The sequence below is a fragment of the Tachyglossus aculeatus genome, chromosome 4 (genome assembly GCF_015852505.1).
Source record: "Tachyglossus aculeatus isolate mTacAcu1 chromosome 4, mTacAcu1.pri, whole genome shotgun sequence".
Taxonomy (NCBI): domain Eukaryota; kingdom Metazoa; phylum Chordata; class Mammalia; order Monotremata; family Tachyglossidae; genus Tachyglossus; species Tachyglossus aculeatus.
The window spans coordinates 81147349-81174742 of NC_052069.1; the positions used below are offsets into that span (position 1 = coordinate 81147349).

Here is a 27394-nt window from a genome sequence, read left to right on the forward strand (position 1 = left end):
TTAGAACGGAGCTTTGCACATAGTAAGAGCTTAACAAATGCCATCATTATTATTATTAAGGTGGGGGGGGGGGGAGGGGGAGGAGGGGGCTCAGTCTGGGAAGGCCTCCTGAAGGAGGTGAGCTCTCAGTAGGGCTTTGAAGGGAGGAAGAGAGCTAGTTTGACAGATGTGCGGAGGGAGGGTGTTCCAGGCCATTGAATGAATTGAATGATTGAACTGTAGGTGTTCCTCAAGGTTCAGTTCTTGGTCCCCTTCTGTTCTCGATCTACACTCACTCCCTTGGTGACCTCATTCGCTCCCACGGCTTCAACTATCATCTCTACGCTGCTGACACCCAAATCTACATCTCTGCCCCTGCTCTCTCTCCCTCCCTCCAGGCTCGTATCTCCTCCGGCCTTCAGGACATCTCCATCAGGATGTCTGCCCGCCACCTAAAGCTCAACATGTCCAAGACTGAACTCCTTGTTTTCCCTCCCAAACCCTGCCCTCTCCCTGACTTTCCCATCACTGTTGACGGCACTACCATCCTTCCCGTCTCACAAGCCCGCAACCTTGGTGTCATCCTCGGCTCCGCTCTCTCTTTCACCCCTCACATCCAAGCCGTCACCAAAACCTGCCGGTCTCTCCTCCTCAACATTGCCAAGATCCGCCCTTTCCTCTCCATCCAAACCGCTACCCTGCTGGTTCAGTCTCTCATCCTATCCCGTCTGGATTACTGCATCAGCCTCCTCTCCGATCTCCCATCCTCCTGTCTCTCCCCACTTCAATCCATACTTCACGCTGCTGCCCGGATTGTCTTTGTCCAGAAACGCTCTGGGCATGTTACTCCCCTCCTCAAAAATCTCCAGTGGCTACCAATCAACCTACACATCAGGCAGAAACTCCTCAGCCTGGGCTTCAAGGCTGTCCATCACCTCACCCCCTCCTACCTCACCTCCCTTCTCTCCTTCTCCAGCCCAGCCTGCATCCTCCGCTCCTCTGCCGCTCACCTCCTCACCGTACCTCGTTCTCGCCCGTCCCGCCCCGCCATCGACCCCCGGCCTAAGTCCTCCCCCGGGCCTGGAATGCCCTCCCTCCGCACATCCGCCAAGCTAGCTCTCTTCCTCCCTTCAAGGCCCTACTGAGAGCTCACCTCCTCCAAGAGGCCTTCCCAGACTGGGCCCTCTCTTCCTCTCCCCCTCCTCCCATTCCCCATCCCCCCCCACCTTACCTCCTTCCCCTCCCCACAGCACCTGTATATATGTATATATGTTTGTACATATTTATTACTCTATTTTATTTGTACATATTTATTCTATTCATTTTATTTTGTTGATATGTTTTGTTTTGTTGTCTGTCTCCCCCTTCTAGACTGTGAGCCCGCTGTTGGGTAGGGACCGTCTCCATATGTTGCCAACTTGTCCTTCCCAAGCGCTTAGTCCAGTGCTCTACATGCAGTAAGCGCTCAATAAATATGATTGAATGAATGAATCCCCCCACCTTACCTCCTTCCCCTCCCCGCAGCACCTGTATATATGTATATATGTTTGTATGTATTTATTACTCCATTTATTTTATTTGTACATGTTTATTCTATTTATTTTATTTTGTTAATATGTTTTGTTTTGTTGTTTGTCTCCCCCATCTAGACTGTGAGCCCACTGTTGGGTAGGAACCATCTCTAGATGTTGCCAACTTGGACTTTCCAAGCGCTTAGTCCAGTGCTCTGCACACAGTAAGCACTCAATAAATACGATTGGAATGAATGAATCCCCCTGCCTTACCTCCTTCCCCTCCCCACAGCACCTGCATATATGTATATATGTTTGTACGTATTTATTACTCATTTATTTATTTTATTTGTGCATATTTATCCTATTTATTTTATTTTGTTAATATGTTTTGTTTTGTTTTCGGTCTCCCCCCTCTAGACTATGAGCCCGCTGTTGGGTTGGGCCCATCTCTACATGTTGCCAACTTGTCCTTCCCAAGCGCTTAGCCGAGTGCGCTCTGCACACAGTAAGCACTCAATAACTGCGATTGAATGAATGAATATTTATTTATTTTATTTGTACATATTTATTTATTCATTTTATTTTGTTAATATGTTTTGTTTTGTTCTCTGTCTTCCCCCTGTAGACTGTGAGCCTGCTGTTGGGTAGGGCCCGTCTCTACGTGTTGCCGACTTGTCCTTCCCAAGCGCTTAGTTCAGTGCTCTGCACACAGTAAGCGCTCAATCAATCAATTAATCAATCAATCAATCATATTTATTGAGCACTTACTGTGTGCAGAGCACTGGACTAAGTGCTTGGGAAGGACAAGTTGGCAACATCTAGAGATGGTCCCTACCCAACAGTGGGCTCACAGCCTATAAATAAATAAATTTATATAAATATATATTCATATATTATATAAATAAATAATATATGTGAATTTATATATTTGTATTGATATATAAATAAATAAATAAATAATCGCTCAATAAATACGATTGATTGAATGAATGAATGCCAACTTGTCCTTCCCAAGCACTTAGTCCAGTGCTCTGCACACAGTAAGCGCTCTATAAATACGATTGAATGAATGAATATTTATTTATTTTATTGGTACATATTTATTCTATTCATTTTATTTTGTTAATATGTTTTGTTTTGTTGTCTGTCTCCCCCCTCTAGCCTGTGAGCCCGCTGTTGGGTAGGGCCCGTCTCCAGATGTTGCCAACTTGTCCTTCCCAAGTGCTTAGTCCAGCGCCCTGCACACAGTAAGCGCTCAATAAATAGGATTGAATGAATGAATATTTATTTATTTTATTTGTACATACTTATTCTGTTTATTTTATATTGTTAATATGTTTTGTTTTGTTGTCTGTCTGCCCCTTCTAGACTGTGAGCCCGCTGTTGGGTAGGGCCCGTCTCCAGATGTTGCCAACTTGTCCTTCCCAAGCGCTTAGTCCAGCGCTCTGCACACAGTAAGCGCTCTATAAATGCGATTGAATGAATATTTATTTATTTTATTTGTACATATTTATTCTGTTTATTTTATTTTGTTAATATGTTATGTTTTGTTGTCTGTCTCCCCATTCTAGACTGTGAGCCCGCTGTTGGGTAGGGACCGTCTCCAGATGTTGCCAACTTGTCCTTCCCAAGCGCTTAGTCCAGCACTCTGCACACAGTAAGCGCTCCATAAATACGATTGAATGAATGAATATTTATTTATTTTATTTGTACATATTTATTCTGTTTATTTTATTTTGTTAGTATGTTTTGTTTTGTTGTCTGTCTCCCCCCTCTAGACTGTGAGGCCGCTGTTGGGTAGGGCCCGTCTCTACATGACCTTCCCAAGCGCTTAGTCCAGTGCGCTCTGCCCACAGTAAGCGCTCAATAAATAGGGTTGAATGAATGAATGAAGGAAGGAAGGAGGGAGCGGAGGGGAGGGGCGGAAGGGGACACTGAGTCACAGGGGGCGGTGGCGGCTGAGGAGTTTCCCGTTGGGGGCGGGGCGGCCCTGAGGGGACGCGTGGAGGCGAGCGACGCCCCCGCCCGCGCGGGCCGCCCCGCGCCCATTGGCTGGCGCCGCTCACGCGGGCCGCCCCGCGCCCATTGGCCGGCGCCTCACACACCTTTGACGCCCATTGGCCGAGCCCGGGCCACGCCCCCCCGGCCGAGGCGCGCGGCGCGGCCGCCTGAATGGGCAGGGGCAGACGGCGCGCGCCAACGCGGGCGGCGGCAGGGAAGCGGCCTCCTCGTCGTCGTCGTCCTCCTCCTCCTCCTCCTCGTCGTCGTCCGTCCCGCCATGCGGCACCTCGGGGCTCCCCTCCCACAGCCGGCGGTGAGTGTCAGCCCGGGGGAATCAATCAATCAATCAATCAGTCGTATTTATTGAGCGCTTACTGTGTGCGGAGCACTGGACTAAGCGCTTGGGAAGTACAAGTTGGCAACATCTAGAGACAGTCCCTACCCAACAGTGGGCTCACAGTCTAAAAGGGGGAGACAGAGAACAAAACCAAACATACTAACAAAATAAAATAGAATAGATATGGACAAGTTAAATAAATAGAGTAATAAATATGTACAAACATATATGCAGGTGCTGTGGGGAAGGGAAGCAGGTAAGGCCGTTGGACCCCCGGGGCCCCATCCCACCACCCCATCTCCTTCATTCATTCATTCATTCACTCACTCAATTCCAGACAGTGAGCCCGCTGTTGGGTAGGGACCGGCTCTAGATGTTGCCAACTTGTCCTTCCCAAGCGCTTAGTACAGTGCTTTGCACGCAGTAAGCGCTCCATAAATAACGATTGAATGAATGATGGGTAAGGACCGTCTCTGTATGTTGCTGACTTGTCCTTCCCAAGCGCTTAGTCCAGTGCTGCGCACTCAGTAAGCGCTCCATAAATACGATTGAATGAATAAATGAATGTTGGGTAGGGACCGTCTCTATATGTTGCCAACTTGTCCTTCCCAAGCGCTTAGTCCAGTGCTCCGCACACAGTAAGCGCTCCAGAAATACGATTGAATGAATGAATGTTGGGTAGGGACCGTCTCTATATGTTGCCAACTTGTCCTTCCCAAGCGCTTAGTCCAGTGCTCCGCCCACAGTAAGCGCTCCAGAAATACGATTTAATAAATGTTGGGTAAGGACCGTCTCTATATGTTGCCAACTTGGACTTCCCAAGCGCTTAGCCCAGTGCTCTGCACACAGTAAGCTCTCCATAAGTACGATTGAATGAATGCATGTTGGGTAGGGACCGTCTCTATACGTTGCCAACTTGTCCTTCCCAAGCGCTTAGTCCAGTGCTCCGCACACAGTAAGCGCTTCATAAATACGATTGAATGAATGTTGGGTAAGGACCGTCTCTATATGTTGCCAACTTGTCCTTCTCAAGCGCTTAGTCCAGTGCTCTGCACGCAGTAAGCGCTCCATAAATACGATTAATAATAATAATGATGGCATTTATTAATCGCTTACTATGCGCAAAGCACTGTTCTAAGCGCTGGGGGGATACAAGGTTGTCCCACAGGGGGCTCACAGTCAACCCCCATTTTACAGATGAGGGAACTGAGGCCCGGAGAAGTGAAGTGACTTGCCCAAGGTCACACAGCTGACAATTGGCAGAGCCGGGATTTGAACCCACGACCACTTGACTCCAAAGCCCGTGCTCTTTCCACTGAGCCACGCTGCTTCTCTGTATTGAATGATTGAATGAGTGTTGGGTAAGGACCGTCTCTATATGTTGCTAACTTGTCCTTCCCAAGCGTCTAGTCCAGTGCTCTGCCCACAGTAAGCGCTCCATAAATACGATTAAATGAATGTTGGGTGGGGACCGTCTCTATATGTTGCCAACTTGTCCTTCCCAAGCGCCTACTCTAGTGCTCTGCACACAGTAAGCGCTCCATGAATACGATTGAATGAATGAATGAAGTCTGTCTCCCCCCTTTTAGACTGTGAGCCCAATGTTGGGTAGGGACCGTCTCTATATGTTGCCAACTTGTCCTTCCCAAGCGCTTAGTCCAGTGCTCCTCACACAGTAAGCGCTCCATAAATACGATTGAATGAATGAATGTTGGGGAGGGACCGTCTCTGTATGTTGCCAGCTTGTGCTTCCCAAGCGCCTAGTCCAGTGCTCTGCACACAGTAAGCGCTCCATAAATACGATTGAATGAATGTTGGGTAGGGACCGTCTCTATATGTTGCCATATAGAGGGAGACAGGCGTCAATACCATCAGAATAAATAGCGTGATGCCTATATATGCATCATTAATAATATGGAGTAAATATGTACAAATAAAAGTAATAAATATGTGGAAATATAGACAAGTGGGGTGGGGAGGGGAAGGGGGTAGGGCGGAGGGAGGAGGAGAGAAAAAAGGGGAGGCCCAGTCTGGGAAACAGGGGAGCCTTTATTGGGGCTTGTACTTCCTAAGCGGCTAGTACAGTGCTCTGCACACAATAAGCGCTCCATAAATGCGATTAAATGTGCCAAACCGGTCGCCTGGGAAATGATGCGGTGGGGGAAGCCCGGGGGGCGGGAATCGGCGAGGGGATGGGAGGGAGAAGGAGCGGTTAGGCCCGAGGGCCCCGCCGGGGCAGATGTGCCGTTCCACTTGCCAAGCGCTTAGTACAGTGCCCCGCACACGGTAAGCGCTCCCTAAAGCCGAATGAATGAACGCAGTGTCTCCCGAGCGGGCGACGGAAAAGACGAACTCGTTGTGGGCAGGGGTCGTCTCCCCCGTCGCATCCCCTTCTAGACTGGGAGCCCGTTGTTAGGGAGGGGTTGTCCATCTGTTAACGATTTGTACTTCCCAGGCGCTTAGTCCAGTGCTCTACACACAGTAAGCGCTCAATAAATGCGACTGAATGAATTTGTACTTCCCAAGCGCTTAGTCCAGTGCTGAACACACGGTAAGCCCCCATAAATACGATTGAATGACTTTGTCCTTCCCAAGCGCTTAGAACAGTGCTCTGCGCACAGTAAGCGCTCCGTAAATACGATTGAATGAATGTTGGGTAGGGACCGTCTCTAGATGTTGCCAACTTGTGCTTCCCAAGCGCTTAGTCCAGTGCTCTCTGCACACAGTAAGCGCTCCATGAATACGATTGAATGAATGAATGTTGGGTAGGGACCGCCCCTATATTTTGCCAATTTGGCCTTCCCAAGCGCTTAGTCCATTGCTCTCTGTACACGGTAAACGCTCCATAAATACGATTGAATGAATGAATGAATGTTGGGTTGGGACCGTCTCTATATGTTGCCAACTTGGCCTTCCCAAGCGCTTAGTACAGCGCTCTCTGCACACGGTAAGCGCTCCATAAATACGAATGAATGAATGAAGGAATGTTGGGTAGGGACCGTCCCTATATGTTGCCAATTTGGACTTCCCAAGCGCTTAGTTCAGTGCTGTCTGCACACAAGATGCACTCAATAAATTCATTCATTCATTCAATCGTATTTATTGAGCGCTTACTGTGTGCAGAGCACTGGACTAAGCGCTTGGGAAGTACAAGTTCAAGTACAATAAATGCAATTGAATGAATGAATGAATGTTGGGTAGGGACCCTCTCTAGATGTTGCCAACTTGGACTTCCCAAGCGCTTAGTCCAGTGCTCTCTGCACACGGTAAGCGCTCCATAAATACGATTGAATGAGTGAATGAATGTTGGGTACGGACCGTCTCTATATGTTGCCAACTTGAACTTCCCAAGCGCTTAGTACAGCGCTTTCTGCACACAGTAAGTGCTCCATAAATACGAATGAATGAATGAATGTTGGGTAGGGACCGTCCCTATATGTTTCCAATTTGGACTTCCCAAGCGCTTAGTTTAGTGCTGTCTGCACACAAGATGCACTCAATAAATTCATTCATTCATTCATTCAATCGTATTTATTGAGCGCTTACTGTGTGCAGAGCACTGGACTAAGCGCTTGGGAAGTACAAGTTCAAGTACAATAAATGCGATTGAATGAATGAATGAATGTTGGGTAGGGACCCTCTCTAGATGTTACCAACTTGGACTTCCCAAGCGCTTAGTCCAGTGCTCTCTGCACACAATTAGCGCTCCATGAATACGATTGAATGAATGAATGAATGTTGGGTAGGGACCGCCTCGATATGTTGCCAATTTGTCCTTCCCAAGCGCTTAGTCCAGTGCTCTCTGCACACGGTAAGTGCCCATAAATACGAATGAATGAATGAATGTTGGGTAGGGACCGTCCCTATATGTTGCCAATTTGGACTTCCCAAGCGCTTAGTTCAGTGCTCTCTGCACACAAGATGTGCTCAATAAATTCATTCATTCAATCGTATTTATTGAGCACTTACTGTGTGCAGAGCACTGTACTAAGCGCTTGGGAAGTACAAGTTCAAGTACAATAAATGCAATTGAATGAATGAATGAATGAATGAATGTTGGGTAGGGACCCTCTCTAGATGTTGCCAACTTGGACTTCCCAAGCGCTTAGTCCAGCGCTCTCTGCACACAGTAAGCCCTCCGTAAATTCATTCAATCTTATTTATTGAGCTCTTACAGTATGCAGAGCGCCGTACTAAGCGCTTGGGAAGTCCAAGTTGGCAACATGATGATGATGATGGCATTTGTTAAGCGCTTACTCTGTGCAAAGCACTGTTGTAAGCGCTGGGGGAGGTTACAGGGTGATCCAGTTGTCCCACAGGGGGCTCACAGTTTTAACCCCCATTTCACAGATGAGGTAGCTGAGGCCCAGAGCAGCGAAGTGACTTAACCAAAGTCACACAGAGCCGGGATTTGAACCCACGACCTCTGACTCCAAAGCCACCTCTTCCCACTGAGCCACGCCGAGACGGTCCCTACCCAGCAGCGGGCTCACAGTCTGGAGTTGAGTGAGTGAGTGAGTGAATCAATCGATCGTATTTATTGAGCGCCTACTGTGTGCAGAGCACTGTACTAAGCGCTTGGGAAGTCCAAGTTGGCAACGTATAGAGACGGTCCCTACCCGACAGCGGGCTCACAGTCTGAATGAATGAATGAATGATGGTCGCTGCGGCTCCTCCCTCCGGGGGCTGCGGGGGAGGAGGGCTCGTCCCCGGGTGACCCAACCCGGCGGTTACTAAGGCAACGGCGGGGAGCGGGAAGGGGCGGGGGAGGAGGCGGCGGGGCCGCCCCTCCCCCCCTCCTCCTCCTGGCGGGCCCCGCCCTGGCGCGCGCGGGCGGGGGCTCGCGCGGCTGCAGGAAGTAGGTGAAAGGTGACGGCCCGGCGATTCCGCCCCTCCCCCCCGCCCCGCCCCCGTTTCCCGCCGGCGGGGCCCAGGCGCCGATCACGCTTTGTTCACATGCCCGGCCCCGCCCCTCCGCGCGGCAGCCAATGAGCGCCGGGCCGCCGGGCCGCGCCGACCAATGGCGCGCCGGCGCGCGGGGGTGGGCGCCCGTGGGCGCGAGGACGGGCGGGAATGTTCCCGATGAGTCAGCCACGGGGGGAGCCCCCCCCTCCCCCACCGCTCCCCACTCATTCATTCATTCATTCATTCAGTCGTAGTTATGGAGCGCTTACTGGGTGCGCAGCACTGGACTAAGCGCTTGGGAAGTGCAAGTTGGCAACATATAGAGACGGTCCCTACCCAACATTCATTCATTCGTATTTATGGAGCGCTTACTGTGTGCGGAGCACTGGACTAAGCGCTTGGGAAGGACAAGTTGGCAACATCTAGAGACGGTCCCTACCCAACATTCATGCATTCAATCGTATTTATGGAGCGCTTACTGTATGCAGAGCACTGGACTAAGCGCTTGGGAAGGACAAGTTGGCAGCATATAGAGACGGCCCCTACCTAACATTCATTCATTCATTCCATCGTATTTATGGAGCGCTTACTGTGGGCAGAGCACTGGGACTAAGCGCTTGGGAAGTACAAGTTGGCAACATCTAGAGCCGGTCACTACCCAACATTCATCCATTCATTCATTCAATCGTATTTATGGAGTGCTTACTGTGTGCAGAGCACTGGGACTAAGCGCTTGGGAAGTACAAGTTGGCAACATCTAGAGCCGGTCACTACCCAACATTCATCCATTCATTCATTCAATCGTATTTATGGAGTGCTTACTGTGTGCAGAGCACTGGGACTAAGCGCTTGGGAAGGACAAGTCAGCAACGTATAGAGAAGGTCTCTACCCAACATTCATCCATTCATTCATTCCATTGTATTTATGGAGCGCTTACTGTGTGCAGAGCACTGGACTAAGCGCTTGGGAAGTCCAAGTTGGCAACATCTAGAGACGGTCCCTCCCCAACATTCATTCATTCATTCATTCAATCGTAATTATGGACCACTTACTGTGTGCAGAGAGCACTGGACTAAACTCTTGGGAAGTCCAAGTTGGCAACATATAGAGACGGTCCCTCCCCAACATTCATTCATCCATTCAATCGTATTTATGGAGCGCTTACTGTTCAGAGCACTGGAGTAAGTGCTTGGGAAGTACAGATTGGCAACATATAGAGACAGTCCCTACCCAACATTCACTCATTCATTCAATCGTATTTATGGAGCGCTTACTGTGTGCAGAGCACTGGACTAAGCGCTTGGGAAGTACAAGTCGGCGACACATAGAGACGGTCCGTACCCAGCAGCGGGCTCACAGGCTAGAAGATAAAGTCCTGTCTTCATTATGGTGACCTTTCGAGCCATCGCGACCATTTAAAACACAAGACTGAAATTTTTTCCTTCCCCCCACCCCCCAACCTGGATTGACACCGGGTTTGGGGTGTAATTTTCAATAATAATGATGGCATTTATTAAGCACTTACTATATGCAAAGCCCTACTGAGAGGTCACCTCCTCCAGGAGGCCTTCCCAGACTGAGCCCCCTCCTCCCCCTCCCCATACCCCCTCGCCTTACCTCCTTCCCCTCCCCACAGCTCCTGTATATATGTATATATGTTTGTACATATTTATTACTCTATTTCACTTGTACATATTTATTCTATTTATTTAATTTTGTTAATATGTTCTGTTTTGTGGTCTGTCTCCCCCTTCTAGACTGTGAGCCCGCTGTTGAGTAGGGACCGTCTCTATATGTTTCCAACTTGTCCTTCCCAAGCGCTTAGTGCAGTGCTTTGCACACAGTAAGCGCTCAATAAATACGATTGAATGAATGAATGAAAGCACCATTCTAAGCATCGGGGAGGTTACAAGGTGATCAGGTTGTCCCACGGGGGTTCCCAGTCTTCATCCCAGCGCATAGAACGGTGTTTTGCACATAGTAAGCGCTTAACAAATACCATTATTATTACTATTATCCCCATTTTACAGGTGAGATCACTGAGGCACAGAGAATTGAAGTGACTTGCCCCAAGTCACACAGCTGACAAGTGGCGGGGTCGGGATTTGAACCCATAACCTCTAACTCCAAAGCCCGGGCTCTTTTCCACTGAGCCACGCCGCTTCTCATGAATGAATGCATATTCATTCATTCAATCGTATTTCTTGATCTCGGACAGTCCTTCATTCAGTCGTACTTACTGAGCACCTACCGTGTGCAGAGCAGTGTAGTAAGCTCTTGGAAAGCGCAATGTAGCAATAAAGAGAGACGGTCCCTGCCCACAACGGGCTCACTGTCTGGGCGGGGGGGGAGACAGGCGTCAATATAAATAAATAGAATTATAGATATATACACATAAGTGGGGCGGGGAGAGAGGGGAGGACCTACTACCGACACTTTAATAATAATCATCAATCGTATTTATTGAGCGCTTACTGTGTGCAGAGCACTGTGCTAAGCGCTTGGGAAGTACAAATTGGCAACATATAATAATATAATATAATAATATAATAATAATGGCGGTATTTAAGGGCTGACCGTGTGCCAGGTACTGTACTAAGCAGCATGGCCTAGTATGAGAAGCAGCATGGCCTGGTAGCAAGAGCACGGGCTTGGGAGACAGAGGACGTGGGCTCTAATCCCGGCTCTGCCTCGTATCTGCTGTGGGACCTTGGGCAAGTCATTTCACCTCTCTGGGCCTCAGTTACCTCATCTGTAAAGTGGGGATTAATGATAATAATGATGGTATTTTGTTAAGCGCTTACCAGGTGCCAAGCACTGTTCTGAGCACTGGGAGATACAAGGTAATCGTGGGGCTCACAGTCTTCATCCCCGTTTTACAGATGAGGTAACTGAGGCACAGAGAAGTTAAGCGACTTGCCCAAAGTCACACAGCTGATAGGTGGCAGAGTCAGGATTAGAATCCATGACCTCTGACTCTCAAGCCCGATCTCCTTCCACTGAGCCACGCTGCTTCTCCATATTCAGTGCTGTAAGTTCGAAATATTGAAGTGGGCAGAGAGTTCTTACTCTTCTAGAGTAGGTCCGGCAGAAAATATTTTGCTCTCCTACTGCTGGAGTTTAAACCGTAGCGGTAAATTAGGCACTTTGGAGAAACATTAACACTTAGACCGCTGAACGACTTGATAAATGCAGTGGGAGTGCACTTGAAGTGACTCCTAGAGGTCTGAACGATTTGATGCTCTCCAAATGTCTCGCTTATTTCTATTATCTTAATGGCCTTATTGTGCTGAAATTCTTCCAGAATGTGGAAGATTCATGTCAGCAGGGGCTGATCTTACACTCTCTGAAACGAGCAAAAATTGCTGTTGGAGGAACTTTTAAAAATAACGGTGTGGGGTTGAAATATTTTATGTAACTACCAAACTTGTGTATTTACAAGCCTTTAAATCTGTTCATTGGGGTGGCATCTCTGGTCAAAGATTGGTGGGGAAGGGGGTCGAACCCACTAAGAAAAATATTCTGATTTTTGATAGATATTTATCCATATAGTTCGTTCTCTATGGTAGTAAGGCGCTTACAACGTGTCAAGCAGTGCTCCAAGCGCTGGGAAGATAGGTTGGAACTCCACTGACTAGATAGCTTTAGAATCGCTAATGTAGGTTAGGTATCCCTTTAAAGATTTTGAGGGCTTTTAAAATTACTTTATTTTGTTGTTCTTTTTTCCCACAAGACATTTTATTTAGCCACAAATAGACTGACAGTGTTTTTTTCCTCTCCCCCCGACATAGGAAGAAAGAATGGAGATGATTTTTGAAAGACCAAAAGAGGGTATTCGTTGGAACATTACCCCAGAGAAGAGCGATATCGAGGCTGTAGAAGCCCTCATGTCCATGAGCTGTAGTTGGAAATCGGATTTCAAGAGATATTCTGAAACCAGACCTATCACCCCAGCATCCGACGTGTCCGAAGAACCCGAAGACGGTCTACTACCGGGAGCTGCGGATTTCCACACGCTACCAGCATTTGTGAGTCGTGTTCTTCTGTAGCCTTTCACCTACCGCACATGATTGTCATTTCCAGAATGGAGTGATTGTCAGAGTTACACGTCTTACTTTTCTGTGTTGATGTTTTTCCCTCTCTAGTGTTTGACTCCACCCTACAGCCCCTCAGATTTCGAAGCGTCTCAGACGTCGAATCCAGCGGTACAAGCACCACCGACTGCGCACTTCAAACCCTTCCCAGATGCTTCCAGACCTCACGTCGGAAAAGATGACGATAAGGTTCCGGGGCCGGCGCCGAGACCCCCGAAAGCCCAAGCGACCAGCGTGATCCGCCACACAGCCGATGCCCAGCTATGCAATAACAGGTCGTGTCCGGTGAAAGCGGCCGGCTTCCCGCGCTATCAGGACAGTTCCTTCCGGAGAAGAAGTCAACTCAGCGACGAGCCGTCGAGAAGAAACCTCCCCTGCGCCACGGTGTCCCCAAGCAGATTGAAACGCGAGGGGGAGGCGGAGGCCGAAGCAGAAGAGAAGCCAAGCGTTACCCTTTATGACTTTTCCGCAGAAACTGTTATCAGTAGACCTCAGCCGGGACCCTCCCATCAGAAGTCGGTGTTGGTGTCTCCACCCGCTGTATCGACAAACGGGGTTCCACCCATGCCCGTCCTTTGCCAGATGGTCCCCCTCCCTTCCACCAACCCCGTCATGACAGCAGTCGTCCCCAACGCTCCTCCCAGTCAGCAGCCCGCACTTTGCCAGCCCGTCGTGTTCATGGGGACCCAGGTCCCGAAGGGGGCTGTTATGTTTGTCGTGCCGCCGCCCGTCGTTCCGAACGCAAAACCCCCGGCGATGAGCCCAAATGGCACCAAACTGTCTCCCATTGCTCCTGCCCCAGGGTTTGCCCCCTCCGCAGCTAAAGCCATTCCCCAGATTGACACGTCGAGGATCAGGAGTCACATTTGCAGCCACCCCGGGTGCGGCAAAACCTACTTTAAAAGTTCTCATTTGAAAGCCCACATGAGAACACACACAGGTAATGGGGTGACGATTGTCTTTTTAAACAGCGTTGTTGTTATTGGATTATCATTAGCATGGGTATTCCTTAGAGGCCTTGGGAATTTAGAAAAGTTTCCTGGGTTAAGTCACAGATACTCCAAGAAGAGCTGATAAAAGCCTCCTTGTTAGCGGTCTTTTAACACACAGAGGGTAGTACCAAGTGGGAGCCCCACTAGAGGGTGGGACCCTATCAAGTGTGTGATAGGTAGGAACTACGTGAGAATACAACCCGAAGGACATCAAATTATCAGAAGATTTGAGCTTAAAAGCCTCCATATTTTGGGCACTTAAAGGGGTAACCACATCCGTATATTTGAACTAATGCTCGTGATTTGGCTGTTTCTCGGTTTCAGGAGAGAAGCCCTTTAGCTGTAGTTGGAAAGGCTGCGAAAGGAGATTTGCACGGTCAGATGAACTTTCCAGGCACCGACGAACGCACACGGGTGAGAAGAAGTTCGCTTGCCCGATGTGCGACCGGCGATTCATGAGGAGCGACCACTTGACGAAGCATGCCCGCCGCCATTTATCGGCTAAGAAGCTGCCGAACTGGCAAATGGAAGTGAGCAAGTTAAATGACATTGTTATTCCCCCAGCAGCCGCCCCCGCCCAGTGACGAAATGATCCCTGAAGATTCAGAACTAACTTATCACAGCCACAAACCAGCAGTGATGTAAAAACGCTTCCACTCCAGTTCTGTGGTGCTTCAATACCAATTGTAGACGGAACGCCAGTGGATTGAGGCAAAGAAGCAGTCTGGGTTTCCTGACCAGAAGAAATGCCATAGTCTGAAAGGGCTGGTCATTAACAGAATGGCAGACTTCATTTGCACATGAGAAAGGAGATGTAGTGATTCTGTTTTGTTTTTTTAAAGGTTTGAGTAGGGCAACACAAGTAGCAACAGGTATTGAGTTTGTATGCACGTTTGTTTCACCCTTACTGTTAATACTTGAGGCCAACTTCAAACAGGATTCTTCTAAAGATACTGCCGAGGTTTCAAGATGAAATAGACTAGAAAGGAATATAATTCACGGTACAGAAGTGAAGTTGTAAAATTGACTTTTTAAAAAAATCTAAAATACGGTCACCATTTTGCAGCTGGGTATTTTGTTTTCTGTTCATTGAAGTCAATTTAGTGTGTACAGTTGTCAAATATAACTAATACTGGTGGCTTCACACTTGGTCATATTTGAAAATGAATGAAACCAGTCATAAGCTGGAGAGGGCCAAAAAGTATTGGAATCCTCACTAATTTAATTGTTTTAACGTGTAGCTCCAATTGGTTTTTGCTTTTCCTTTTGAAATTCATGCAGTCTAGGGCATAATTACGATAAATTTTAGTCTGCCTGCAGGTTTCTATGTAGAATTGAAAATTGTATGCCAACGTGTTTTTCATGAACTCTGAGATACACTGCACTTTGTTTAGAAATATAATCTGAAGATGAAAATCTTTTGTAGTTTTTAAGAAGGAAGATCAAGAATGATAAGCTCTCTTTGAAAGATGGTTTATACTATAGGCAAAAAATATCCATGTATTAGGATATAATGTGTGCTGTATTAGAATGTTAGTGATTATTTGTAAAGTGTAAAAATGACCGCTTGAAGAGTGTCTCCTAAATTAATGGGATTTTAAGGACTTTGCTGGGGGCGGTGGTTACATTTCATTAACAGTAGTTCAATTATATTGGCTTATTGTGGATGCTAATCCACAAAGGAGCAAATTGAAATGGTGGAAAAGACAGTGAAAATTTCACTGTTGTCCCCTCACCTTTTTCTTTTTTTCGAATCTGGTTTACTTTTTAAATAGCAGGTAAAGCCCCTAATAAGCAATATTATCCCCCATAAAATTTTTTTTTTTTACTATGTTTCAAACTGCACACCTCCCCCTCCACCCCAGGGAAATGTTATAAGGAAATTTCATTGTAATATAAAAAAAATTATTGTGACTACTCTAAAGATTTGCACAATATTTCTTATGTTTTACTTTATATCTTGTTTACAATAAATGATTTTCTTTGCTATAGAACACGGTATCTTCTGTGTTGGAAGTGTGTGCCGTGCCTTGCTTCAAACAAAACAAATTAAAAGTTGTTTTGTGTTTTTTTTTTAGACAGTACAGAAGCCTCAGATTTGAAGTGGGATTGTCTCCTAAACAAATAATGGCAAAGATAGATAAGTAGGAGAGAAATCAAATTATGCTCAATTCTAATTTCACGAGGCTGCATTTTCTGTATTTGCATTAACTACTGTTAATGAAAATACACATTAAGGAAAGCTCCAACCATAATACTCTACCTGTTTGAGTGCTGTGCACATATGTTGCCAACTTGTACTTCCCAAGCACTTAGTACAGTGCTCTGCACACAGTGAGCGCTCAATAAATACGATCGAATGAAGGCACACACCATGTCTTCCAATGCCACAGCATCCTAGAGAATAATGGTTAGTGGCCTAGGGGATAGGGCATGGGCCCGGGAGTAAAAGGAAACTGGGTTTTAATCTCAGCTCTGCCACATGTTTGCTCTGTGACCTTGGGCAAGTTACTTCATTCATTCATTCAATCGTATCTATTGAGCGCTTACTGTGTGCAGAGCGCTGTACTAAGCGCTTGGGAAGTACAAGTTGGCAACATATAGAGACGGTCCCTACCCAACTTCACTTCTGTGCCTCAGATACTCATCTTTAGAGACTACGAGCCCCATGTTAGTACGGTGCCTGGCACATAGTAAGCACCTACCACAACTTTCTTTTGTTGTTATTGGTTATTTCTTAAGCACTTACTGTGTGGCAAGGAGGGAGGAGAGGTCCCGAGTTCCCAGATAAACTGAGGCACAGAGAAGTGAAGTGACTTACCCAAGGGCACAGAGCAGACCAAACAGACCCAGGGGCAGGACCACTGAAGTACGGGTAAAAAACTGCCTATGGGCATTAAGAGGGCTCAAAAGAATACTTAAACCCAGCTTTACCTCTAACTCTACCAACTTGGTTATATTATACTCTACCAAGCGCTTAATACAGAGCTCTGCATCATCATCATCATCATCAATCGTATTTATTGAGCGCTTACTATGTGCAGAGCACTGTACTAAGCGCTTGGGAAGTACAAATTGGCAACATATAGAGACAGTCCCTACCCAACAGTGGGCTCACAGTCTAAAAGGGGGAGACAGAGAACAAAACCAAACATACTATGAAAATAAAATAAATAGAATAGATATGTACAAGTAGAATAGAGTAATAAATATGGACAAACATATACATATATACAGGTGATATACATATATACAGGTGCACACATATATTCTGCACACAATAAACGCTCAATAAATACTATTAATTGAACTGGGATGGGGGCGGCTAGGGAGAAACCAGTTGGGGACCATTGCTTGGAGTCTTTAGAGATGTGGAGGGCACTGGGAATTCTTGATCTTCCTTCTTGAGTTCCTACCTCTGATGAAGGCTGAGTCCTACACAGTTGCCGCTTCCCTCCTCCTCCCTCTGGGCTTTTCTGTTCACCACCCCAGAGCAAAAGTGTACTTGAGGAGAGCTGGGTTGTGGGGAGGGTGGGAGGGAGTGCACCCCATAGGCCTTAAACTGGGCACCCAACATTCCTGCTAGTTACAACAGCCCTTATGAACATATCTGTAATTTATTTATATCAAAGTCTGTCTCCCCTCTAGACTGTAAGCTCATTTTGAGCAGGGAATGTGTTTGCTTTATTTGTAATATACTCTCCCATGTGCTTAGTACAGTGCTCTGCATACAGTAAGTGCTCAATAAATACATTGATAAATACATTGATAATACATATCTATTCTATTTATTTTATTTTGTTAGTATGTTTGGTTTTGTTCTCTGTCTCCCCCTTTCAGACTGTGAGCCCACTGTTGGGTAGCGACTGTCTCTATATGTTGCCAACTTGTACTTCCCAAGCGCTTAGTACAGTGCTCTGCACACAGTAGGCGCTCAATAAATACAATTGATTGATTAATAAATACGATTGAGAGGCCCATGAGCCCAAGTCACGGGCCCCGGGATTCATTCATTCAATTTATTAAGCACATACCCTGTGCAGAGCACTGTACTAAGCACTTGGGAAAGTACAATGCAACAATAAACAGGGACATTCCCTGCCCACAGTGAGCTCACAGTCTACACTGGGGAAGGAAGACATCAATACAAATGAAGTTATATAGGTGCTGTGGGGTGGGGAAAGAGGGGGAGAGCAAAGGGAGCAAGTCAGGATAATCCAGAAGGGAGTGAGAGATGAGGAAAAGTGGGGCTTAATCTTGGAAGGCCTCTGGGATGTCAAGCAGAGCTAAAAAAGTGTCAGCTCTGAAACCCATAACCCTAACCCATACAGAGTTTCTAGACTGTGAGCCCACTGTTGGGTAGGGACGGTCTCTATATGCTGCCAACTTGTACATCCCAAGCGCTTAGTACAGTGCTCTGCACACAGTAAGTGCTCAATAAATACGATTGATTGATACAGAGTTCTAAAGGAGCGGTCCAGGTAAATCCCCCATAAAAGTGCTCCGCCCCCACTGAATAAAACAGTAAAAGCCAAGTGAATTAAATGGGCCAGCTCTGTGCAGATTCCAGGGCGTACCAATTGACGTGCCATTTTAGTAAGCAGACTGGAATTTCTTCCTCCTGGGATCATCTGCTTTGTGAAGGTCCTATCTGTAAGAAGGAAGGAACAACACAAACTCAGGCAGTGTGCATTGAAAATAAAAGCATTGTGCTGCATCGTGTGCACTTTGAAAGCCAGATAAAAATTAGAATGTAGGAACACCCTTGAGGCTCAGAAATCAGTGTCCCAGAGAAAAGAACTGGGATCAGAGATTAGAGAAGCAGCGTGGCTCAGGGGAAAGAGCCCAGGCTTTGGAGTCAGAGGTCATGGGTTCAAATCCCGGCTCCGACACTTGTCAGCTGTGTGACTTTGGGCAAGTCACTTCACTTCTCTGGGCCTCAGTTCCCTCGTCTGCAAAATGGGGATGAAGACTGTGAGCCCCCTGTGGGACAACCTGATCACCTTGTATCCTCCCCAGCGCTTAGAACAGTACTTTGCACATAGTAAGCGCTTAACAAATGCCATTATTAGTATTATTATTATTATCAGAGATTAGAGAAGCAGCATGGCTCAGTGGAAAGAGCCCGGGCTTTGGAGTCAGAGGTCATGTGTTCAAATCCCGGCTCCGCCAATTGTCAGCTGTGTGACTTTGGCCAAGTCACTTCACTTCTCTGGGCCTCAGTTCCCTCATCTGTAAAAATGGGGATTAAAACTGTCCCCATGGGACAACCTGATCACCTTATAACCTCCCCAGCGCTTAGAACAGTGCTTTGCACATAGTAAGCACTTAATAAATGCCATCATTATTATTATCAGAGGAGCAAATGGGACTCAAGCTTCAAGACCTTTTGGGCAGGAATTGGGAAGCCCTCTGCACAAAGTCAACTCAACTGATTTGACTATTTGGAGTTTTCTGCTCAGCACTTACATCCCTAGGTTGCGCCAAAATAATCTGCAGTGGCACTGAAAATGCCCGATCAAACTGATAGACACAATTCCTCATAGTCCACAACCTTCCCACTTTTTATGTAATATTTCAGCTGGAAATATTCTACTAAATAGGGCTTTTTGTTATTTCAAGCTTCCCACTGCCAACTGGAATTACAATCCTGGCAGAGGTTTCTTCGGACCATGACTGCTTACTTTCAGCCTGCCAAAATACCCTGGGTGACCTAGATTGACCAGGCTAGTAGGTAGCAGGGGAAAAAGATTTTTTTTTTTTGAAGTAAAGCAATACTAGGAAAATGGGTCCTTTTCTATTTCTCCAGGAGTTAGATGATAATTCAGGCAGGGCATGGGCTTGGGGGGCTCAATTGGAGAAACTGTGGCTTAAAAACTGTCAAAATAATAACCAAATAAAAATGAGGAAGGAGCGATCCGAGACTTGTTTCTGATTTGAATCATTTTTTTATCTGGCCCAGTGGAAAGAGAATGAGCCTGAGAGTCAGATGATCTGGGTTCTAATCCAGGCTCTGCCACGTATATGCTGTATGACCTTGGACAAGTCACTTAATTTCTCAGTGCCTCATTTCCTTCATCTGCAAAATGAGGATTTGGACTGTGAGCCCCAAGTGGGCCCTGATTATCCTATATCTACTCCAGCACTTAGTACAGTGCTTGGCATACGGTAAGCACTAAAATACCAGAATTATTATTATTACGGGGGCTGTGATAGGGAATCAATCAATCAATCGTATTTATTGAGCGCTTACTGGGTGGGTGCTGGACCCCCACTTTGCCTGTCTCCCCCCTCGAGACTATAAGCTCAATGTGGGCTGGGAATGTGTCTATGACTGTGTTGTATTATATGCTCCCAAGCACTTAGTACAGTGCTCAGCACACAGTAAGCCCTTAACAAATACCATTGATCAGTTGATTGGTTAATTCTCTTACATGTCAACCCACGTGGTCAGCCTGCTCATAAACTGAGTCACCAAACAACGGATACACACCTTGACGTCAGTCTCTCCTCAGACCTTTTTAATAGAGTTGTCTCCAAAATGGAAGGTAGAAAGCGCTTGTTCTCATGGATTGAGTATGAATTTGGTCAGTTAAAGACTGGTTCTTAGGCCTCTCATTATTTGTGAAGTGCCATGGCTGCTTTTTTTTCTTTTTATGGTATTTGTTAGGCACTTACTCTGTGCCAGGCACCGTACTAAGCGCCGGGGTGGATACAAGCTAATCAGGTTGGATACAGTCCCTGTCCCACCTGGGTTCACAGACTTAATCCCCATTTTGCAGATGAGGTAACTGAGGCCCAGAGAAGTGAAGTGACTTAACCAAGGCCACACAGCAGACAAGTGGTGAAGCCGGGATAAGTACTCAGGTCCTCTGACTCCTAGGCCTGGTTTTTTTCCACTTGGGCCATACCACTTCCTTCATCCTTGCTTGATTTGAAGCGTAGTTCAGGCTATTGTTATTACAGCTGTGGCATGTCAACAGTATTTCCCAACACAGTCCTATAGCACTACCAACCTTACGGTCAACTAGTATTAGCTGACTGGCTGAAGAACAGCAAAACAGAACACACCTGGGCCTCCTCTGGAGATTATCGTGCCAAGGGAAACTAAACATTGATATATTCATTCATTCAATCGTATTTATTCAGTGTTTACTGTGTGCACACAGTAAAGCGCTTGGGAAGTACCAGTCAGTAACATCTAGAGACGATCCCTACCCAACACCGGGCTCACTGTCTAGAAGGGGGAGACAGACGACAAAACAAAACATATAGGCAGGTGTCAAAATCAAATGATATATGAAATACATAAAAGGAAAACCCAAAGACAGTCATTTGCTCACCTGGAACTCTGTCAAGGTAGAGCTGGGCAAATTCTAAGGATTTTTTTATGGTATTTGTTAACCGCTTGCTATGCCAGGCACTTTCATTCATTCATTCAATCGTATTTATTGAGCACTTACTGTGTGCAGAGCACTGTACTAAGCGCTTGGGAAGTACAAGTTGGCAACATATAGAGACGGTCCCCTACCCACCAGCGGGCTCACAGTCTAGAAGGGGGAGACAGACAACAAAACAAAGCATATTAACAAAATAAAATAAATAGGATAAATATGTACAAATAGAGTAATAAATACGTACAAACTATATACATATATACAGGATATATATATATATATATATATATATAGTGGGGATTCATTTCATTCAATCGTATTTATTGAGCGCTTACTGTGTGCAGAGCACTGTACTAAGCGCTTGGGAAGTACAACTTGGCAACATATAGAGACGGTCCCTACCCACCAGCGGGCTCACAGTCTAGAAGGGGGAGACAGACAACAAAACAAAACATATTAACAAAATAAAATAAATAGAATAAATATGTACAAATAGAGTAATAAATATGTACAAACATATATACATATATACAGGATATATATATATATACATATAGTGGGGATTCATTTCATCCAATCATATTTATTGAGCGCTTACTGTGTGCAGAGCACTGTACTAAGTGCTTGGGAAGTACAAGTTGACAACATATAGAGAGAAAATGAGCCTACACGGTCAAATTGAAGTAGCTCTAACCCCTCTGAAAACTAAAAGGCTCACAAGAGAGACATCCCAAATTGTCTGAGGATAACCTCTTGATCCAGAAGTGCAGCCATAAAGGCCAACTGGGGATTTCTTGGACAGCTGGGCCATGTTTTTGTGGACATTCTGCAAGACGAGAATCTCCCATTTTCCCCGGCAGAGTTTCTTTGGGGTTTCCCCCACTCCCAACTAAGCACCGGGGTGGATACACGTTAATCAGGTTGGACACAGTCCCTACCCGACATGGGGCTCACAGCCTCCATCCCCATTTTACAGACGAGGTCACTGAGGCCCAGAGAAGTGAAGTGACTTACCCAAGGTCACACAGCAGACAAGTGAGTCCTTCTGACTCCCAGGCTGGGCTTTATCCACTAGGCCGGGCTGCTTCTCTTCCAGTTGCCGGGTCAGTGGGTGAGGCTTTGATGGAGGTGGGCTTCAAAGAACAGGTGAGGGCCTGAACTGTGTCACTAGGCTGGGCTGGGGTTAAGGAGCCTCCCACCACCACTGGCATCACTCTGCCTTCAAGTGGGGTAGTATTTCAACCAGCTATATACTGACTGTCTGGAACCACTAGTCAAAGGGCTGGGCAGTGACAAGAGAAACAGTACGGCCTAGTGGAGAGCGACTTAACTGTGTTCTGCCTCAGTTTCCTCAGCTGCAAAATAGGGATTCAATATTTGTTCTCCCTCCTACTTAGACTATGAGCCCCAAGTAAGAGTAATAACAGTAACAGTGGTATTTGTTAAACATTTAGTATGTATCAAGCACTGTTCTAAATGCCGGGGTAGATATAAATTAATCAGGTTGGACACAGTCCCTGCCCCACATGGGGCTCACACTCTTAATCCCCATTTCACAGATGAGGTAAATGAGGCCCAGAGAAGTGAAGTGACTTACCCAAAGTCATGCAGCAGACATGCGGCAGAGCCGGGATTAGAAGCCAGGTCCTTCTAACCCCCAGGCCTGTGTCTATTCACTAAACCAAAGTGTTTAGTACAATACTCGGCACACAGCAAGTGCTCAGTACATACAATTGATTGGTTGATCAAGCAAGCATTTTCTGGGTGCACAGCACTGTAATAAGCTTTTGGGAGAGTGCAATTCTCCCTGTCCACAGCAAGTTGCCGCTCCCTGGCTCAAACCCACCCAACTTGCCTGGAATTCCCACCCCCCACAAATCTGACAGAATGCAGCTCACCCCACCTTCAAAGCCTTTCTGAAATCCCATTTCCTCCATGAGGCCTTCCTCAATTAATTTCTAATCTCTCCTCTTTAGAGCTCAAAGCATTTCACCGCCTAAACCTTAAGTATTCTCAATCTCCCATAGCACTAATGTATTCATCTTCCATACCCTATCACTTACACAGTGACTCACGCGCATCACCCCTTTTCCCTCTTCCTCCTGTGATTTATTTTAACATCTGTTTCCCCTGAGAGACCGTTAGCTCCTTAGAGGCAGAGATCTTGTCTGCTAATTATATTGTACTAATTGCACTAATCTACCCCATGATTAGCGCAATGGGCTGCAACCTGTAGAAGCTCGAAAAATACCATCGATCGCATGGATTTTATTTGAAATTTATAGCTACGGGATAAGGGCAGAGAATTGAAAAGGCAACCCCATTGACTCCCATGACCGCTCACTTAGAACCAAAGGGAGAAAGAAAGACTACGGCTTAAGTTAAGGAAAAGCCACAGCCAATTCCGCTTGGGCTTAGTCCAGTGCTCTGCACACAGTAAATGCTCAATAAATACGATTGATTGATTGATCTCGGGTGCTGGCAGGTTCATCTCTTCGGTGAGGGTGTAACCTATGAAAGCCCAGCTCTTCTTGGTCCTGCCCCCACCAGAAGGACAGAGGGCAGAGCACAGTTTCAGTTTGGTGGAAATGACAGAGAAAACTCTAAGGCACCAGTCCCAGGGAACAGCTGAATGGAAGCAGCAGGAGGGTATGTATTAGAACATAAGAAACGTTGTTACTGGAGCAGACCTCTGTTAATAATAATAATAATAATAATTATGGTACTTGTTAAGCACTTACAATGTGTCAGGCACCAGTTCCAGGGAACAGCGAATGGAAGCAGCAGGAGGGTATGTATTAGAACATAACAAACATTGTTACTGGAGCAGAACTCTGTTAATAATAATAATAATTATGGTACTTGTTAAGCACTTACGATGTGTCAGACACCAGTTCCAGGGAACAGCTGAACGGAAGCAGCAGGAGGGTATGTATTAGAACGTAAGAAACGTTGTTACTGGAGCAGACCTCTGTTAATAATAATAACAATAATAATAGTTATGGTACTTGTTAAGCACTTACGATGTGTCAGACACCAGTTCCAGGGAACAGCTGAATGGAAGCAGCAGGAGGGTATGTATTAGAACATAAGAAACGTTGTTACTGGAGCAGACCTCTGTTAATAATAATAATAATAATAATGGTACTTGTTAAGCACTTACGATGTGTCAAGCACCAGTTCCAGGGAACAGCTGAATGGAAGCAGCAGGAAGGGATGTATTAGAACATAAGAAACGTTACTGGAGCAGACCTTTGTTAATAAAAATAATAATTATGGTACTTGTTAAGCACTTACGATGCGTCAGGCACTGTTCTAAGCGCTGGGGTAGATACACACTGTCCCACGTGGGGCTCACAGTCTTAATCCCCATTTTACAGATGAGGTAACTGAGGCCCAGAGAAGGTAAGTGACGCACTCAAGGTCACACAGCAGACAGTCATTCATTCATTCAATCGTATTTATTGAGCGCTTACCGTGGGCAGAGCACTGTACTAAGCGCTTGGGAAATACAATTTGGCAAGGTCCCGGGGTTTGGCACATAGTAAGTGCTTAACAAATACCATTATTATTATTATAATAGAGTGCACGGCTTCCACTCAGCCTGAGGGACAGGACCGGTCCTGCCACCCCCTCCGCGATGGCCCCTGCAACCCCGAAGGACCGTCCGGACGGGGCCTCCTCCTCCTCCTCCTCCGCGCCATCCTCCGCACCCCGCTCACTGTAGCAGAGCCATATTTGAACCCAGGTCCTTCTGATTCCCAGGCCCGTGCTCTTTCCACTAAACTACAGTGCTCCATCCAGACTATAGTTCTGTACTCTGATGGTGGCAATGAGTTGCTTGGGGAAGACTGTTGCATCATCCAATTAGCCATCTCATATCCCTAACTTCCCTTCAGGCAACTGCTTTATGGAGTGTTTGCCCGTTCATTCATTTCTTGAACCTGCTGTTCTTTTGGGCCTGTACAACTTCCTGTGGTAACACATTCCATATGTTTACCACCCACTGGGTGAAATGTTTCCATATGTGTTGTACCTACCACCTTCGAACTTCTATGAGTGTCTCCCATTCTCGTTTGTGATTTTTGTCAAACAATTCCATGTTCACCCCACCCAACCCCTCCATCATGTTCCACACTGGCAGTAGCTTGGCCTAGTGGATAGAGGCTGCTAACCTCCTCACTGTGCCTTGTTCTCTCCCGCCTCGCCGTCAACCCCTGGCCACGTCCTTCCCCTGGCCCGGAATGCCCTCCCTCCACACATCCGCCAAGCTAGCTCTCTTCCTCCCATCAAAGCCCTACTGAGAGCTCACCCCCTCCAGGAGGCCTTCCCAGACTGAGCTCCCTTTTTCCTCTCCTCCTCCCCATCCCCCCACCCTACCTCCTTCCCCTCCCCACAGCGCTGTATATATTGGTACAGATTTATTACTCTATTTATTTTACTTGTACATATTCTATTTATTTCGTTAATGATGTGCATATGGCTATAATTCTATTTATTCTGACACTTTTGACACCTGTCTACATGTTTTGTTTTGTTGTCTGTCTCCCCCTTCTAGACTGTGAGCCCTTTGTTGGTAGGGATCGTCTCTATCTGTTGCCAACTTGTACTTCCCAAGCACTTAGTACAGTGCTCTGCACACAGTAGTGCTCAATAAATACGATTGAATGAATGAATGACTAGAGCACGGGCCTGGGAGTGAGAAGGACTAGCTCACTTCCACCCTTCAAAGCCCTACTGAAAGCTCACCTCCTCCAGGAGGCCTTCCCAGACTAAGCTCCCCTTTTCCTCTGTTCCTCCTCCCCTCCCCATCGCCCTGACTCCCTCCCTCTGCTCTACCCCCCTCCCCACAGCACTTGTGCATATACGCGCATATTTATTATTCTATTCATTTTATTAATGATGTGCATATATCTATAATTCTATTTGTGTATATCGAGCCTATTGATGCCTATCTACTTGTTTTATTTTGTTGTCTGTCTCCCCCTTCTAGACTGTAAGCCCGTTGTTGGGTAGGGGCTGTTTCTGCTGCTGAACTGTACTTTCCAAGCACTTCGTACAGTGCTCCGCACAAAGTAAGTGCTCAATAAATTCAGTTGAATGAATGAAAGAAGGAAGGACTTGGGTTCTAATGCCGCTTCCCCCAGCTGTCTGCTGTATGACCCTGGGCAAGTCACTTCACTTCCCTGTGCCTCAGTTCTCTCATCTGTAAAGTGGGTTTAAGACTGGGAGCACTATGTATGATTGAGACTGTGTCCAACCCGATTAGCTTATACCTACCCCAGAGCTTAGAACAGTGTTTGACACCAAGTGCTTAACAAATTCCATAAAAAAAACCTTGGCCTCTGTTCTTTCATACTAGATCACTGGGTGCCTCCTTCACAAGGAAGAAGTCATGCCCCGGGGACTACCTTTTTGGCTCCTTCTCCTCCGGCTGGGAGGATGAGGAAGCAGTGGCAACAGGCTTTCTCAACTTTTAAGCGTTGGAAGTCTGTGATTTTGGCCTCGGCTGTGACTGTTTGAACCGTAAGGAGCTTGAAACTAATAATAATTGTGATACCTGTTAAGCACTTACTATATGCAAGGTACTGTACTAAGGGCTGGAGTGGACACAAGCAAATCGAGTTGGACAAAGTCTCTGTCCCATATGGGGCTCACAGTCTCAATCCCCATTTTACAGGTGAGGTAACTGAGGCCCAGAGAATAATAATAATAATAATAATAATAATGATAATTGTGGTATTTGTTAAGTGCTTACTATGTGCCAGGCACTGTACTAAGCGCTGGGGTGGATGCCAGCAAATAACGTTGGACACAATCCCTGTCCTGTGGTACACCCACATGGGGCTCACACTCTCAATCCCCATTTTACAGATGAGGCAACTGAGGCCCAGAGAATAGTAATAATAATAATGATAATTGTGGTATTTGTTAAGCGCTTACTATGTGCCAGGCACTGTACTAAGCGCTGGGGTGGATGCCAGCAAATAGCGTTGGACACAATCCCTGTCCTACGTGGTACTCCCACATGGGGCTCACACTCTCAATCCCCATTTTACAGGTGAGGCAACTGAGGCCCAGAGAAGTGAAGTGATTTGCCCAAGGTCAAACAGCAGACAAGTGCTGGAGCTGGGATTAGAACCCACAACCTGACTCCTAGGGCCATGCACTATC

The 27394-nt window shown here is 46.5% G+C and overlaps 1 protein-coding gene across 1 annotated transcript; it reads left to right on the forward strand.

Annotated features, from left to right (window-relative positions):
- Window positions 1–3739: 3739 nt before the first annotated feature.
- KLF10 (Kruppel like factor 10) lies at window positions 3740–15828 on the forward strand. Its single transcript, XM_038745971.1, has 4 exons — window positions 3740–3807; window positions 12529–12765; window positions 12883–13771; window positions 14148–15828. The coding sequence occupies exons 1-4, from the start codon at window positions 3772–3774 to the stop codon at window positions 14405–14407; spliced, it is 1422 nt and encodes a 473-aa protein (XP_038601899.1). The 5' UTR covers window positions 3740–3771; the 3' UTR covers window positions 14408–15828.
- Window positions 15829–27394: the final 11566 nt, after the last annotated feature.